This window comes from Cornus florida, unplaced genomic scaffold (genome assembly GCF_030987335.1).
Source record: "Cornus florida cultivar Cherokee Brave unplaced genomic scaffold, ASM3098733v1 CherokeeBrave_3.0.0_Hap2_Chr04, whole genome shotgun sequence".
In the NCBI taxonomy this organism is placed as follows: domain Eukaryota; kingdom Viridiplantae; phylum Streptophyta; class Magnoliopsida; order Cornales; family Cornaceae; genus Cornus; species Cornus florida.
The window spans coordinates 73,738,148-73,752,932 of NW_026775574.1; the positions used below are offsets into that span (position 1 = coordinate 73,738,148).

A 14,785-nucleotide genomic window follows, 5' to 3' on the forward strand; every position below is an offset into this window, starting at 1 on the left:
GATAGAATATTGATTGGAGTGATTTAATTATGGCATTGATTTTAGGAATCTTCCATTATTGTATTTTTCATATTTATTACCTCTATTCTTTCACCTTCACCTATAAATAGAGGTGATCATTATATACAAATATTAAGATAGAATATATTATAAATTGATGTAACCCTTTGGATTATTTGTGTCATGAATGTAGGCCCCAACGGCTAAACCATGTAATATCTATGTATTCTACTTATTTTATTTATCTCTTGACTTCCGTTTTATGCTTTACAACAAAGCTCAGACAAAAATAGGAAACATACAATCATACTAGTGATCATCGAAACAAAGTTTTAACTTTACGCATTTGAAAGATACATCATCTTTGTATCAATAGCATTAACAAAAAACAAATAGGAAAAGATACATCAAGTGAAAACATATATATATATATATCGAATGTTTAATTTCAAACATAAATTTTGAACAAGCATCTAAATACAAAGGGACAATACCCAATTCAAGATGGTGCTACAGGTCCACAAGGCCTTCCTTCAGATATATGCTGACCAACATGCTGATTAATTGAAGTACATAAGATAAAAATACTTTTACTATCCAATTTGTTAACATATCTACCATCATCATCATCCTTACCTTAATTCCATCCACATGAATTCTCTTACTCCAGCTAACATATCTACCAACATGCCCCAGATCTAACATCACAGCAAATACTCGAGCATGGTGACTCCATACTGAACCCCAATCAAAGACTTATCATTTGAGCTCGAGATGTGAGACACAACGTGCACGTTTCTTCTCAAGTGCCTCTAACTTTGTTGATAGTGTCTCTATCATTATTTTTATTGCCACTATCTCTTCATCTAGATTAGCAAGGGTGGAGAATGTACAATCACTTTCCTCATCTTCATCTTCACCCTTTTTTGTACTTTTCACACTGCAGCATTCTTCAACCACCACATCAGAGCGGCCAAGAATAGTCACATATGAATTTGTGTTTGCGCCCACATCTATGTCTTCATCCTTTTTCATACTTTTCACAGTGCAGTCTTCTTTAACCTCATTCGAGATGTCAAGAACGGTCATAGATGACTTTGTACCCAGTGAAGGTATACTTCCTAAGAAACATCAATGAGTCAAGACATAATTCCGCATTTACATATATGACTCTATGAAGCAATTAATTCAATACTATAGTACTTTATTGCATAGGAATCTCTTGATTAAGTAATATACTAATATATAATGTTAAAAATAGGGTTGTCAAAATTTTAGCGTTTTTCTCTTTTCTTCATTAGATAAGCATTGTTCTCTTTTGAAAATTTCTTAAGTTCCCATCAAGACAGGGAAACAAAAAAATTTAGTCTTGAATATATTCTAAGAGCTCTTCACTCTCAGGAAATTCAAAACATAAAATCAAACTATATTAAACAGTTGTGTTGAAAGGATTCATATATTCTGTTGTCACAAATTCATGGTCTGGGAGCAGGAAAAAATTGGAGTACCTCTGTCTCATAATGAAATAGAATGCATGCCAAACTGACAATTTCTTTTTCTCCTAGTTTGGAAACAGTTAGATAAAATCTCACATTTTTCTCACATTATTCAAAACAATAATCTGTATGAATATGTGGTTATAGGCACAACTCCTGTTAGAAGATTAAACAAAAATTGCCAATTATTCGTATTACATAAGATATTGTTTCCCTCCTTTTTAACATTCAGTTCCATTATATCATGAATAAATCAAGGTCAGTACTGGTTTGGTATCAAAGAGTCGAGGTTATTTAACTCTTCTCGTAAGGATTTGGGCTGTTTGTGAATTCTTTTAGCTAAACAAGATGCTTATAATTATTATAGATTAGTGCAATTCGAAAAATCTTGTCTTGCTCCGTAGAAGCCACTAACTTTAAAATACAAGAATAAGAAATAAGCCACTTCTAAGAGAATATATATATATATATATATATATATATTTATGCATGTACAAACATTGAAACAAACACTAGTAGATATGCCTATATTTTTTTATGGAATAAATTAGCCATCTTATACCATACAGTACCAAAATCAGAGAAGTTAATAGAGAAATTTAACAAAAATAATTCAAACTTAGTTCTCTTGGGATTTGGCAAGTCTACCTTAGCTAAACACCCTCCACACTTTAAGAAATTAGTAAGAAGGCTTTCTACCATTTCACAATTCACAAGGAGTGCTGTCTGATTTTTTGAAAAGTATCTATTTAGAACATAACAGGACAAAAGTAATGCCTCACCCCCAAAGGTTTAAATGTTTCCAAGATTTAATTAACATTGTATTAACAATATCTAGTAGTATTTGATTTTTCCTTTCTGCTACAACATTTTTACTCTTTTTTTCAAATTTATTTTCTACTACTGCTTTGAATATTGTAAATTTGTTTAAAGCTTCATCTTTTGTTCATAATAACTATGCTAGGCAAAAATGAGTACAATAGGTAATAAATATTTTCTTTCCTACTCATGTTTGTATATTTTTAAGATCACATAAGTCACTCTATGAATAAATTGCAAAGGTTCCGTTGATCTATAAAATATTTGATTCCTTTATCATCCAAACCACTAACCAATTCATTCACGCATGCATTTCTATTCTCCGCCACGACATTATCTTTAACCTTTTCCTTTATCTATGGTTCTAATTCCATTCCTAAGAGAAGAGTTCTTTGGTCTAATCTCTCTAATGACTCTACTGTCCATTCCAGCACACCTTGGCTCTCTCTTTGTGACTACAATTAAATTATTGATATCAATGAGAGGCATGCCTTCAAGTTGCTGAATTAGAAGACCTCAGGTTCAATGCAATTTTCCATACTTGGAATAACAGAAGTCATGGACCAGCATTCATTGGTAGGAAATTAGATAGAGGCCTTGTCAACCGTGAATGTAAATCCTCCTTCCTCTTTCTGAATGCACCTTTTTGCCATAGGGATTCCAGATCACAGCCCTATCATTGTAAAACTAGGTAACCCCAGCCTAAGAAGAGCCACTCCTTTTAGGTTCTTCAATGTTTGGTGCAACCACCCTCAGCCGACAAAGTTTGGAAAACGTACATCAAAGGCACATTTATGTTTCAACTCTCCCAAAAGCTCAAACTTTTGAAACATGTGCTGACCTCTTCATCACGGTTTCCTCAACCAAGCATGAACTTGACATATACCAAGCTATCAGAATATCAGCTCCACCACATCACTTGGTAGATGTACATTGATTTCTTTCATTCAAAGTTGTTGTTACTTGCTTCCTCAAATCAAGTAGTTGACCATGAATATCTCAACTAGTTATTGACCATGAACATCTCAACTTGTTATTTGTTTTCCTTAGATAGAGGACCTAACTGAGAGATACTCTCTTGTAAAGTCTATATATACCCTCTTGTAACACATTGAATTCATATCAGATTTCTCCCAATACTTCTCTGTTAGTGTTGTTTATTATGGTTTTAGAGCACCTCTACTCACTACTCTGAATTTTCTATCAATCTGTCTTTTCTTCATTCTTCAATTCATTCACAATGGTTGATACAACATATATTCTGATAAAGGCCTCTTCCTTACCCAACGCAAATATACCACCGACATTTTATCCGATATAAGAACTACAGGTGGTTGGATTTCTGAATTCCCTATGGAATAACATCTCAATCTCGCTACAGAGGCTGGCACATTATTACTAGACCCTACAATTTACCGTCACCTTGTGGGTCGTCTTCTTTATCTTACTGTCACACGACTGGATATCACTTATGTCGTCAACCAACTCAGCCAATTCATGCAATCCCCATTTACTTCTACACACATGGATGCTGCTAATCGTGTACTTCGTTACCTCAAAGGTTCTCTCAACAAAGGTATACTACTATCAACTTCTAGCTCTCTCCACATCACAGGTTTTTGCGATTCTGACTCGGGCAGCTGCTCCACCACTCGCCAATCTGCTAGTGGTTATTGCACTTTCCTTGATTCTAGCCCTATCTCAATCGTGGAAGACAAAGAAACAACCAACTGTATCTAAATCTTATGAAGAACTCGAATACAGATCAATGACAACCCTTGCATGTGAACTTCAATGGTTAAACTATCTTCTTGAAGATTTGGGCATTTCACATACATCTCCGATGACCATGTTTTGTGACAATCAAGAAGCTCTTTACATCTCTCGCAATCCAGTGTTTCATGAATGCACAAAGCACGTCGAGATCGACTGTCATTTCGTGTGTGAATATGTAAAACAAATTATTGTCTCCTCGATACAGCCCCTCGTCGTCTCAAGTTGCCGATATATATTCACCAAGCCACTTGGAAAGGATGCTTTTTCAAGACTCATTCGCAAGATGGGCGTTCTCGACATCCACGCTCCATCTTGAGGGGGAGTATCAGAATATCAGCTCCACCACATCATTTGCTACTTGTACATAGATTTCTTTCATTCAAAATTGCTGTTACTTGCTTCCTCAAATCAAGTAGTTACCATGAATATCTCAACTATTTATTGACCATGAATATCTCAACTTGTTATCTGTTTCCTTAGATAGAGAACCTCACTGAGAGATACTCTCTCGTAAAGTCTATATATACCCTCTTGTAACACAATGAATTCATATCAGATTTCTCCCAATACTTCTCTGTTAGTGTTGTTTATTACAGGCTCAACCGGACTATAATCCCACTGACTCTTCCTTAAGATAGAAGGAGAAAATTAGTGCCTACACCCAGTAATTGCTGTTAATGTTGTAATCAGTGGCTTTTTTCCCTGAAATATTCCAGACGTTGATAATGTACATGAGTTACAGCTTGGGCTGAAGCAAACTTTCCAAAGGCCCCCCAAAAAATATACAAATCAGTTCTAGAGAAGGATAATGATGCCGTGCAAGATAAATCTTTAAGAGTGACTTTTCTTTTTCTTTTTTTAATTTTGGAATGTTAAGCAAATTTTATATAAAGAGAAACATAATTACATTGTTTAGCATGGGCCAAAGCTGGCCCAAATCCGAAGAAACCCAAACAACCAGGTAACATGAGCCACAACCTTAAGCCCACTTATTGTGAGGCCTAGTAACCCTAGCAATCCTCCACCAAAAGAACAAGGTGAGAGGGAGGCAGCAGCCAACAACGATGGAATATTTCACCAAAGAACAGATGAGAGGAGGCAGACAACAGCGATGGAAACTACCACATGCTTGTCGGCAACCAGAAAAAAGAAAAGAAAGATGCCTCTCATATATCATCATCACTTAGTCCGGTGGTTTAGGTGGCGGCTGAGATGCAGCGAAGCCATTTTCCCATTCCTTCATAGCCAGGTGAGCCTCCAATCGTGTCCCTTTGCAAGATGCTTTCTTATTTTGTGTCCCAACCATCAAAAGAAGGAACCAGCCAACAAAAAAAGGTCTCAAACAAGAAATCAAGTAGAATCGATGAAATCGCATAGAATCGTGCGATTCTACGATTCTACCAACGATTCTACCGATTCTACTCCGATTCTACCAATTGAACGATTTTGTTAAGATTTGGATCGATTTTGAGTTCTGAATCGTAGAATCTTGCGATTCTACGACTCAGAATCGCGATTTTGATAACTATGATCTCTCGTCCCCCAATGTCAAAATCCCACCTCCCTTCATGACTATAGGCCTATCTTTTGTTGGAACCTTGTATACAAGTGAATTTCCAAGTTCATGTGAGAAAATTCAGCTTGTGTTTCCCCACACCAATGATCACACTCAGACTACCTTTGTCCAAGGCAGAAGGATAAGCCACAACATCTTGCTTTCTCATGAACTTCTCAATGGATACCACAAACAATCTAATTCACTTAGGCTTGCTATGAAAGTTGACCTAAAACCTTTGACTCCATTGGGTGGGAATTTATCCTTGACTCTCTCTCTCTCTCTTAGGGTTCCCTATTTCTCGTCTCTTGGACCAAAGCTTGTCTATCAATGGAGAATTTAATGGTTACTTCAAGGGAGTGAAGAGTATTATCCCCATTCTCGTTTGTCATTGCAATGGATGTCTTCTCCTTAATTAATCACTAATGTTCCCATTTGGTCCTCTTCACCTAGTGGAAAGAATTACAACAAGAATTGGGTATTGGGCAAGTAACCATCTGTCATATGCAGGGATACTGGAACTGATTAAGTCCATTTTAGTGATCACTCATCTCTTTTGGTTCAACATTTATATAATTTCTTAAAATTTTTACCAATGATCTCAATTCTACGTTCGGAAGATTATGTGGTCGGGGACAGAAATGAAAAGGCATGGAGCAAAAATTTCTTGGGATACATATAGGATATTGTTGAAAAATGTGTCTCAAATTTCTATTCTAATTAAGTTTCTACTTTAGAGTTGTATAAATATAATGGAATACAACATAATGAAGAGCGCTTAGTTCTCGCTTATGTGCTCTATTTTGAAACTCACCGGATAAGAATAGTTTTAGCCGTTTTAACAGCTATTTTATTACCTTTGGACTTCTTCCTTGTATTTTTGTTCTTGGGCTATCTCCCGTGTTGGGCCTCTTCATTTTCCTTTCTTGGGCTTGTGTTTTATAAGCCCATGCATCTTTGTACAGTTTATCTTATTTTTATATATTTGCTAAAATAATAATAATAATAATAATAATAATAATAAAACTGATATATTAATAACGTGTAAAAGAAATGAAAATAAATATGATGTTTCATTCGTTACCAAATATTGATAAAAATTAATCTCAACACCCTATTTTTTCTAGAAAATTTCTAAAATATTATGAAAGAAGGACGGGAAGATTGCGTAATATTTGATTCAAATAGGTGGTGATGACTGAGTTGAGGAGATCATCAAAAGCAAAAATTAAATGCTCAATCAATAATGATTTTCTCATTACAAATTATTTATTTATTTTTATATTATTTATTAAAGTATACTATCTTAACACATGAAAACACCTACAACAACCATTTCTTCCAAATAATTATGTTAGATATTACTCACACTCCATATGCCCAACAACAAACATGATAAAATTTTTCTATTACAAGTGAGTATAAAACAACTTACCAATTTGGTAGCCACCAATGTGCTTTGGATGGCCCTCCTTAAGTTCATCCAACTTTGTTGTTAGTGTCTTTAATTTATTTGTCAGTGCGTTTTCCTCTTTTTCATGCATTGAAATTTTTGCATCTAGTATGGCAGTGTTGCGGTCCCCTTTTTCTAACCCTACATCATTCTTATCATTAAGCATATTAATCACACCATATGCTCAAAATAAAAATGATAACTTAATCCTAATACAACCTAGTGTAAAACAACTTACAAATTTTGTATTCATTGGCCCGTCTCTCCTTAATTTCATCCACTTTTGATATTAATGAGTCAACCTTTGCTTGAAGATTTACAATCTCTTCATCTAGTGCCAAGGGCCACTCCATCCCTAGTAAAAAAAGAATCTGACAAGCAACCGATAATTAAAGAGTTTGACTAGCACATTGTTAATGTAACCAAAATAAATAAATAAATAAATAAAAAAATTTGCATAAGACACATAAAAATCATCTTTAGAGTATGAATGTAAATAAATATAATGGGATACTATTTAATGACTTTTCATCCACCACAAGCTTTTTTTTGGAGTATATCATCTCTACATTTTGTTAATATTAAATAGCATATGCCATATAGGTTGAGTACTTTTGTAAATCATTCACATATTTGGCATATTAGGGATACTTATGTAAATTTCTTATTACAATGTATTTAAAAATAAAATAAAAAGGCAAATTGAAAACAAATTGTAGAAGTGTTCAACAATTAAATCATGTAAAAACCTACCTGAAAAAAATGCAAAATAAAAAACCGAACAACTAAATGTTTTTAGCATTTGGATTTTGGAAAAAGGAAAGAAAAGATAATTAGATGAAATTTTATTTATGCGTTTGGAATAATTAGGAATTTAGGAACTAAAAGAGAAACAGAGTGGACATATTATCGCTAATTTTCATGAGATTTTTAAGAAGTATTTACTGACAGACAATATTATAAATTCCATTTTAAAACCCATCAAAATTTTTTTTCCCGTAAATAAAATTTTAAAACCATCAAAATTCTGTTGTTCACAAAACAACCTTGGGTATGTAAAGAACAAAAATTAGAGTACAAAAAAATCTTATGAAATAAAATAGTAAGCAATCCAGGTCTCATCTACTACTTGAAAATTGGCATACCTCATGGAATGCGCAGCTAGTATGAGCAACATAGTGGCAATCCTTGCAATAATAAGTTGGCTCCCACAGGTTTCTTAATTCCTCGCAAACATCACAGTAATATTCGGAGTCCTCATCATCATCTGAATGGTCTTTAACGAGAGAATAAGTGAGGGAGAGAGAATGTCGGTGATTGCTGTGTTTAAATTTATGTGGTAACATTGTAAGACAACATAACTTAATACTAAAATCGCATGGCACACAACGGAGAATCGGAAAACCCGTAAAATTTTCACAAATGTTGCAATTAACTAAGCTATCCGTTTTTCTTTTTGTAAATTTAGGATCGTTGAAGATAGCAAGAGGGTGCTTGTGAATTTCAAATTTAAGAGTGGAGTAGGTTAGCGAAGCACATGTGACATCCATCTCAAAGTCACACTTGCCACACCAGTACTTGAAGCCCAAAATAGAACATTTACATGCCTTGCATTGGTAATGGATGTACCAATATTCGTAATGGAGCTCAAGAGGATGTGGTGGATGAAAGGGGTGTTTGATCTGCAGTGGCAATTCAGCGCACGATTTGTGCAGCAAAAAATTGCATTGAAGACAAACATAGACTGTACCCTCGATGCAGAGCCCACAGGCGGAACATGAAAAACTAAAAATTCCTTTGGAATTATCACATGGAATCAAATCATGCGGGTGGGTGAATAGTGCCTGAACAACCTGGTGGTTTTCTAAACTTTGATCATCATAGTTTTCTATTATGGCTTTGGGCATTAGAGAAGCGTACCTTACGTCCAGACGAAAGTTACACTCTTTACAGTTGTATGCATAATCCCCATAAGACTCTTCGAGAGTGAGAGTATGTTGAGGGTGCAAGTGATGTGTGATCTGGTGTGGGAGTTGTATACATGATTCATCCATGATAGCATGGCAATCTAAACAAGCATAGATGGTGCCCTTGATGTGTTGCTTGCACACAGAGCACACAAAATCAAGCTGCTTGTTCTTCCTATAACAAGGAATCAGGGGATGAGGTTTGTTGCTAAACGACCTAAGCAAGCATAGATGCGGCGTTTGTTGCTCACTTGTCTTGTAGTTGTTGGTGGTGGGCATCAGAGTAGCGCAATTAAGGTGCAGGTCAAATTGACATTCAGAACAATGGAAAATGAAGCCGTCACATCTCATCCCGCAGGGATTGCAGTAAGGTACCGAATGACCATAAGGCGGTTGATGATCAGGATCCCTAGATTCTTCGTAAGGTGTTTGAGCGAAAAGAGTGAGGGGATGTTTGGTGTGAAAGGGGTGCCGTATCTCTGGCGCCAATCCAACACATGATTTGCAAACGTAATGTTTGCATTTTGTGCAACCATAGAAATCACCCGAGATTTTGTTTTCGCAACCATTGCAAGTCATTTGATCCCCTTCTTTACGTTTCTGTTGGTCGAGTCTCAAGTAATGCCAATGGCTGAAATGTATAATCTGCTTCTCCATCTCTGTTTCTTTGATTCGAAGAGAATTGAATGGTAATTACTATGGGAAGCCAACTCTGAACAGACCACTAGTAAGCTGAAGCCCAATTGCAATCGGAGACATACAGTAATCTGAAGTATTGTGGATAAGGCTACTATGTGCTGTCACTTTTTTATTGGGCACTGGAATTACATCTATCATTTTATCAGCTGAAATGGGATCACACCAAGTTTTTTTTTTTTAAAAAAAAAAACCATGGGATGACACTAGTAACCAGGACGCCGTATACCTCGAGGGCAAAAATATAATTTTATTTTTCTGTCAACATTTGGTTCAGAGAGTTCCTTTAAGGCCCTCTTTGATGATATTTCCATAACCTTGATTGATCTGTGAATGGATACCAAATTTGCACAAAATGTTGATACTAAGAAGGGTGTTAGAGCAAGGTCAACCAAATCTTTGGAAAGGCTTGAGCTCATCTTTTTACTAGTTTAATCTAAGACCAATAAAAGTAAACTTAGAGGGGGTGTCAGAACATTATCTCATAATTAATTTTTAAAATAAGGCGAACAAAATTTTAGTATTTTTCTCTTTCTTCTTTTTCAATTTTTATTTTATAATTAAGTGTTTTCCTCTTTTCTTTATTTGATAAGTGCGTGGTTCTCTTTTGACTTTTTTCATACACACTGATGATTTATAAATTAAATCTGAATTTATTAGTCTTTGTAAGAAAGAATAATTAAGATGCCGCAGATCAATAGATTCAATAATATAAGTAGAAAGACATATCATTAAATAATTCAAAACCTATAATTAATTAGTTTGAAAAGGCGCTCACAAATAGTTTTTTCCTACAAACCTTCCATTTTTTGTAAGCAAATTTAATTTCCTTCTTACCAGACAAAGATCTAAAAACTAAAATTTCCCAAAATTCAAGCACATGCAAAAACTCTTTAATTTATTATTATTATTATTATTTGGATTTTTTATATTCTTATGAAAATTCCATTTAGACTTTTGGTTGTTTCAATAACTGTTTGGTCATTGTCATAACCTATTGTTTCTTTTTGAGTAATTTACATAAACCTTCTTTATAACTTGTTATAATTACAAGGACCTTCTCTCGGATTTGTAAATTTTATCATCAGGTAAAATTTGTTGCCATGAATATATTAAATGCTCTCTGCATTTTGTTTAATTTTCTTTCTCTAAATTTTCTCTCTTCAGGTTTTATGCTGCGGAATTGGTAATTTCTAGAGATTTTCTCTAAATTAATCGCTTCCAGCTTTATTTATATGATTAATTCAATTTGCATCATTATTCATTGTTGATCTGGATTCAAACTTTAACTGTCAATTTGTCAATTTTGGAATTGATTTATGTAGATATAATTGCAAAGATTTGACCTTTTTTCTGCAGGATACCATCTGACCATGGGATGCCTTTGCATGGTCAAAGGCAGATGAGTTCATTGGTGGTGGTTGAAGTTCATAACGATCTTCTCAAACAAATGCAGCCCTGAAGAGTTGCTTGGTCATTTTAGAAGACTCACACGGGCGCGTGACAAGTTTTTGCATTCTACCTTCCAAAAAAAAAAAAAAAAAAAATTTTTTTTCATTCTAGAACTTTCCATTTGTTTTTCAAATTGTATTGATATGCTTCAAGTTGAGCTAGTTTGTGACATTACATGTTCCTGGATTACATCCAATGAGAAATCCTCGAATTTTTTCTGAAATCCAATTTACTGTGTTTTAGATACTCATTTGAAGTCTTCTTGTTACTAATAAAAATAGAATGAGAAATCCTCAATTTTTTTTTCTGAAATCCAATTTACTTTGTTTTAGATAACCAATAATATGCTCGTCGATTTCGATCTATCAACCAAACTCCCACCAAAATCTCCCGAACTTAGCTCATTTGCCGATAGTTAAAACAATCGCGAAATCGGTCCTAATTAAGAAGAAGCGATTTTCGTCGTTCCACAGGTGTTGCAACTCGGGCATTTTGCCAGAAGACTCGGCGCCTCCGCCGGAGATCGGTGTCAACTCCGCGAGTTTCGAGTCGGACTCGGCTGCAAAGTTGAAATCGTTCATCGGAATGGAGGACTACGTGGCACCGAAGATCATACTAGGGAAGGTCCACAACTTCGCTGTGGACTGTTGGTGCTTGGGCGTTATACTAAACAAGATGTTGTACGGAACGACACAGTTCCGGGGGTTGAACAGGAAAGAAACGTTCCACCGGATATTGAAGAAGTTGCCGGTTACATATGTGTATTATATATATATATCTTTTACCTATAATATGTAATTATATAGCCAAGGATATTTTAGGAATTTTAGTAAAATTAGTAGATGACGTCATTAATTTTCATCGTTGACTGATGTTGACTCTAACATCGTTGACTGACGTTGACTCTAACAAAAGGGAGGTCCGTGTAGGATATTTTCTTACGTACGGGAGGTCCGAATAAATTCTCAAACCCGAAGAAAGGTCCTTGTAATTATGGCAAACCATAAAAAAGGTTTGTGTAAATTACCCTTTCTTCTTCGTGTTTCTATTATCTTCCTCAATCCTACGCCACCAATTCTCAACAAGGATATTATCTGAAGTTATTTTTCTAAAGTTAGTTTAGTTGACACTTTATCATGTTAAAAATTCAAAAACTGTCCCACTACCAATTTTTTTGTCCCCGCAACTGCAGTTCTATATAATTTTTTTTTCCTAATTTCCCATTATTCCCTTGCAGTATCAATATTTGCAGAAACATCATCTAAAGATTTCTCTAAATAAATTCAAGATATAATTCCTACATAGATAATGGAATTTATCCCATAAAACCAATGAACTATTTTGACCATGATCACTAATGATAGAATTTTCAAATAAAATATGCGTAATTATTAAAGTAGTAAGATAAAAAAATATTTTTTGTCAACAGGTTGAAGTTTTGCCAATTATATTTGTCAAGCTTTTAAATATTGTTTAAAATTGAATTACTTATGGTGTGAAATTATAATAAAAAATAATCTAATAGGTAGTATAATATTTGAATTTGAAAGTAACTGTTGCTCCATACATCTATAAATAGCATGGGCCTTGTGCAAAAGATCCACAACCCAACAAGATTTTATTCTTTACAATTTACTTAGTTTATCTTTTGCATTGTACTTCTTTTCTTAGAAGCTTTACTTAGTCTTTCCTTTACATTGTACTTATTTTCTTATGAGTAGTATTAGAATCTAACATTTCTTATACTTTGTATGAGAATCCTACTTATGAAATAAAAATAAGACGCTTGGCTTTAGTCCTTTCTACTTTTATTTTCTAAGTTTCTTGGAACAGATGAACGCTTGTGCAGTTAGTGTTGCTCCTTTCATCCATTTCAGCCCTTATTTTATTAAAGTCCTCTTCATTAAGGCACCGAAGAACCTGAGGAAGGGGTCACCCTTGCCTTTCAGCAGTCACCTGATTCACAAATGGCCGATTCCAGATTCGGTTACCCCTTGAGTCAAAAGACTCTGGCATGCCCCTAAAAAAAAAAGAGCCAAACAATAGTTAAACCATAATGTATAAAAGGGTGTGTGAAAAAGCTATGTAAATTAGAAGGTCAATGTATATTTGGACTATGTCATGCAAGTTTCTGTCAACAACTCTCTGTCAATAAGGTGACTAAAATATAAGAATTTAGGAACTCCTAAAATGCATGTACTTAAGTGTGTTGTTGAAATAAAGGGTTACTAGAAGCCCTCGGTCCTGTTCTGGGTTGAGGTTGGTCACGTTATCAATAAGATCACATTACAATTGAGCATCATTACTAGATTGAAAATGCCTAAGAATGAAATATGTGGTCCATGTCAATTAGGAAAATAAAATAGAGTGTCATAAAGAAACTTATTCATAAAGTCACTTCTTGACCTTTAGAATTGATTCATATGGATTTGTTGGGTCACATAACACCTGATAGCGTTGGAGGAAAATGATATTTGCTTGTTACGGTTGATGATTTTTCTAAATTTACTTTGGTTGCATATTTGTGTGAAAAATCAGATAATTTTGTGAATTTCAGGTATATTTGCCAACTAATTCAAAATGAGAAGGGATATCGAATTAGGAGCGATAATGGAGGTGAATTCGAACCTAAGGACTTTATTGAATATTATGATAAGTTTGGCATTAAGCATGAATTTTCTACACCTAAAACAACACAACAGAATGGTGTAGTGGAAAGGTAAAATAGGACAATAGTAGGTATGGCTCGTACTATGCTTCATGAGAATAAAATTGCTAGTTATTTTGGGGCTGAATCAGTACGTACTGCTTGTCATATCATAAATAGAATTTATCTTAGGCTTGTGATGAGCATTGAATATTACATCTTTGAGCCCCTAAACTTGCGTATGTTAAGACCTTAAGTAGTACTTCTATCTTGTTTTAGACTAATTTGTGTTTATTTCATGTTTGTAGGTACTTTCCCAAAGAAATGGTTAAAACTAGGATTTTATGATGAAAAGATTGATATCAAAGCTTACAGAGTCGTTGTTGATCATTTGAAGCAAGCTTGGAATCAAAATGGTGATTTTGGAGAAGTTCAAGTGCCAAAGCTCGAGTATAAGTTCCACAGCTCGAGCACAAAGTCAACTGAAGCAAGAAAAGCAACCAAGGCCAAAAGGCTCAAGCAGAGACTCAAGGTGCTCGAGCCTTTGCAAAAGGGCTTGAGCAGAAAATGCTTCGGAATATAAAAAGACACTTCGGAAGTTTCATGTTGTCAGACCTGGAGCAGAAGTCAAAAAGCTCAAGCAGAAACCAAAAAGCTTGTGCAGAAGTCTCAAGGCTCGAGCACCCAAGCAAGATGATCGAGCACTATGAAGAAATATCCCAAAAATATTCCAAGTGTTGATGAAAAGGACGCTTCAGAAAAAAATTTAAGAAAATTGACAAAGTATGGAATTCCTACTCGAGCACAGTCCAAAAGGCTAGAGCACATGTCAAAAAGCTCGAGCAAAAGCTTCTCTACTTGAGCCTTTGCTGTTAAGTCAGAATTCTAAGTTGCGGGATTTATTCTAATTAAGTCATAATTCAT

At 34.8% G+C, this 14,785-nt stretch overlaps 2 protein-coding genes across 6 annotated transcripts; one reads left to right on the forward strand and one right to left on the reverse strand.

Moving 5' to 3' along the window:
• Positions 1 to 401: 401 nt before the first annotated feature.
• Positions 402 to 10,011, reverse strand: LOC132303536 (uncharacterized). 5 transcript variants are annotated; one of them, XM_059800834.1, is made up of 5 exons: positions 9,020 to 9,972; positions 8,245 to 8,419; positions 7,338 to 7,470; positions 7,082 to 7,240; positions 402 to 1,121 (listed from the first exon to the last, which is right to left on the reverse strand). In XM_059800834.1, the coding sequence occupies exons 1-5, from the start codon at positions 9,721 to 9,723 to the stop codon at positions 760 to 762; spliced, it is 1,533 nt and encodes a 510-aa protein (XP_059656817.1). In that variant the 5' UTR covers positions 9,724 to 9,972; the 3' UTR covers positions 402 to 759. The 5 variants fall into 5 exon arrangements, with proteins under 5 accessions (XP_059656817.1, XP_059656814.1, XP_059656818.1 ...); XM_059800831.1 differs by having other exon boundaries at positions 8,245 to 9,984; XM_059800833.1 differs by lacking the exon at positions 7,082 to 7,240 and having other exon boundaries at positions 995 to 1,121; positions 8,245 to 10,007.
• An 84-nt stretch (positions 10,012 to 10,095) lies between these two features.
• On the forward strand, positions 10,096 to 14,558 carry LOC132305121 (serine/threonine-protein kinase ppk35-like). The gene is made up of 5 exons (XM_059802801.1): positions 10,096 to 10,148; positions 11,688 to 11,975; positions 13,772 to 13,933; positions 14,237 to 14,393; positions 14,475 to 14,558. Exons 1-5 carry the CDS (start codon positions 10,096 to 10,098, stop codon positions 14,556 to 14,558), a joined length of 744 nt encoding a protein of 247 aa, XP_059658784.1.
• Positions 14,559 to 14,785: the final 227 nt, after the last annotated feature.

Coding starts and splice junctions, on each gene's coding strand:
- LOC132303536 (XM_059800831.1), bottom strand. CDS start 9,723: ATGGAGAAGCAGATTATACATTTCAGCCATTGGCATTACTTGAGACTC. Junction 7,471..8,244: donor CTAGCTGCGCATTCCATGAG/GTATGCCAATTT, acceptor GTTGCTTGTCAG/ATTCTTTTTTTACTAGGGAT. Junction 7,241..7,337: donor GGCCAATGAATACAAAATTT/GTAAGTTGTTTT, acceptor AGAATGATGTAG/GGTTAGAAAAAGGGGACCGC.
- LOC132305121 (XM_059802801.1), top strand. CDS start 10,096: ATGGATACCAAATTTGCACAAAATGTTGATACTAAGAAGGGTGTTAGA. Junction 10,149..11,687: donor AAGAAGGGTGTTAGAGCAAG/GTCAACCAAATC, acceptor GTCGTTCCACAG/GTGTTGCAACTCGGGCATTT. Junction 13,934..14,236: donor CAGAATGGTGTAGTGGAAAG/GTAAAATAGGAC, acceptor CAAAGCTTACAG/AGTCGTTGTTGATCATTTGA.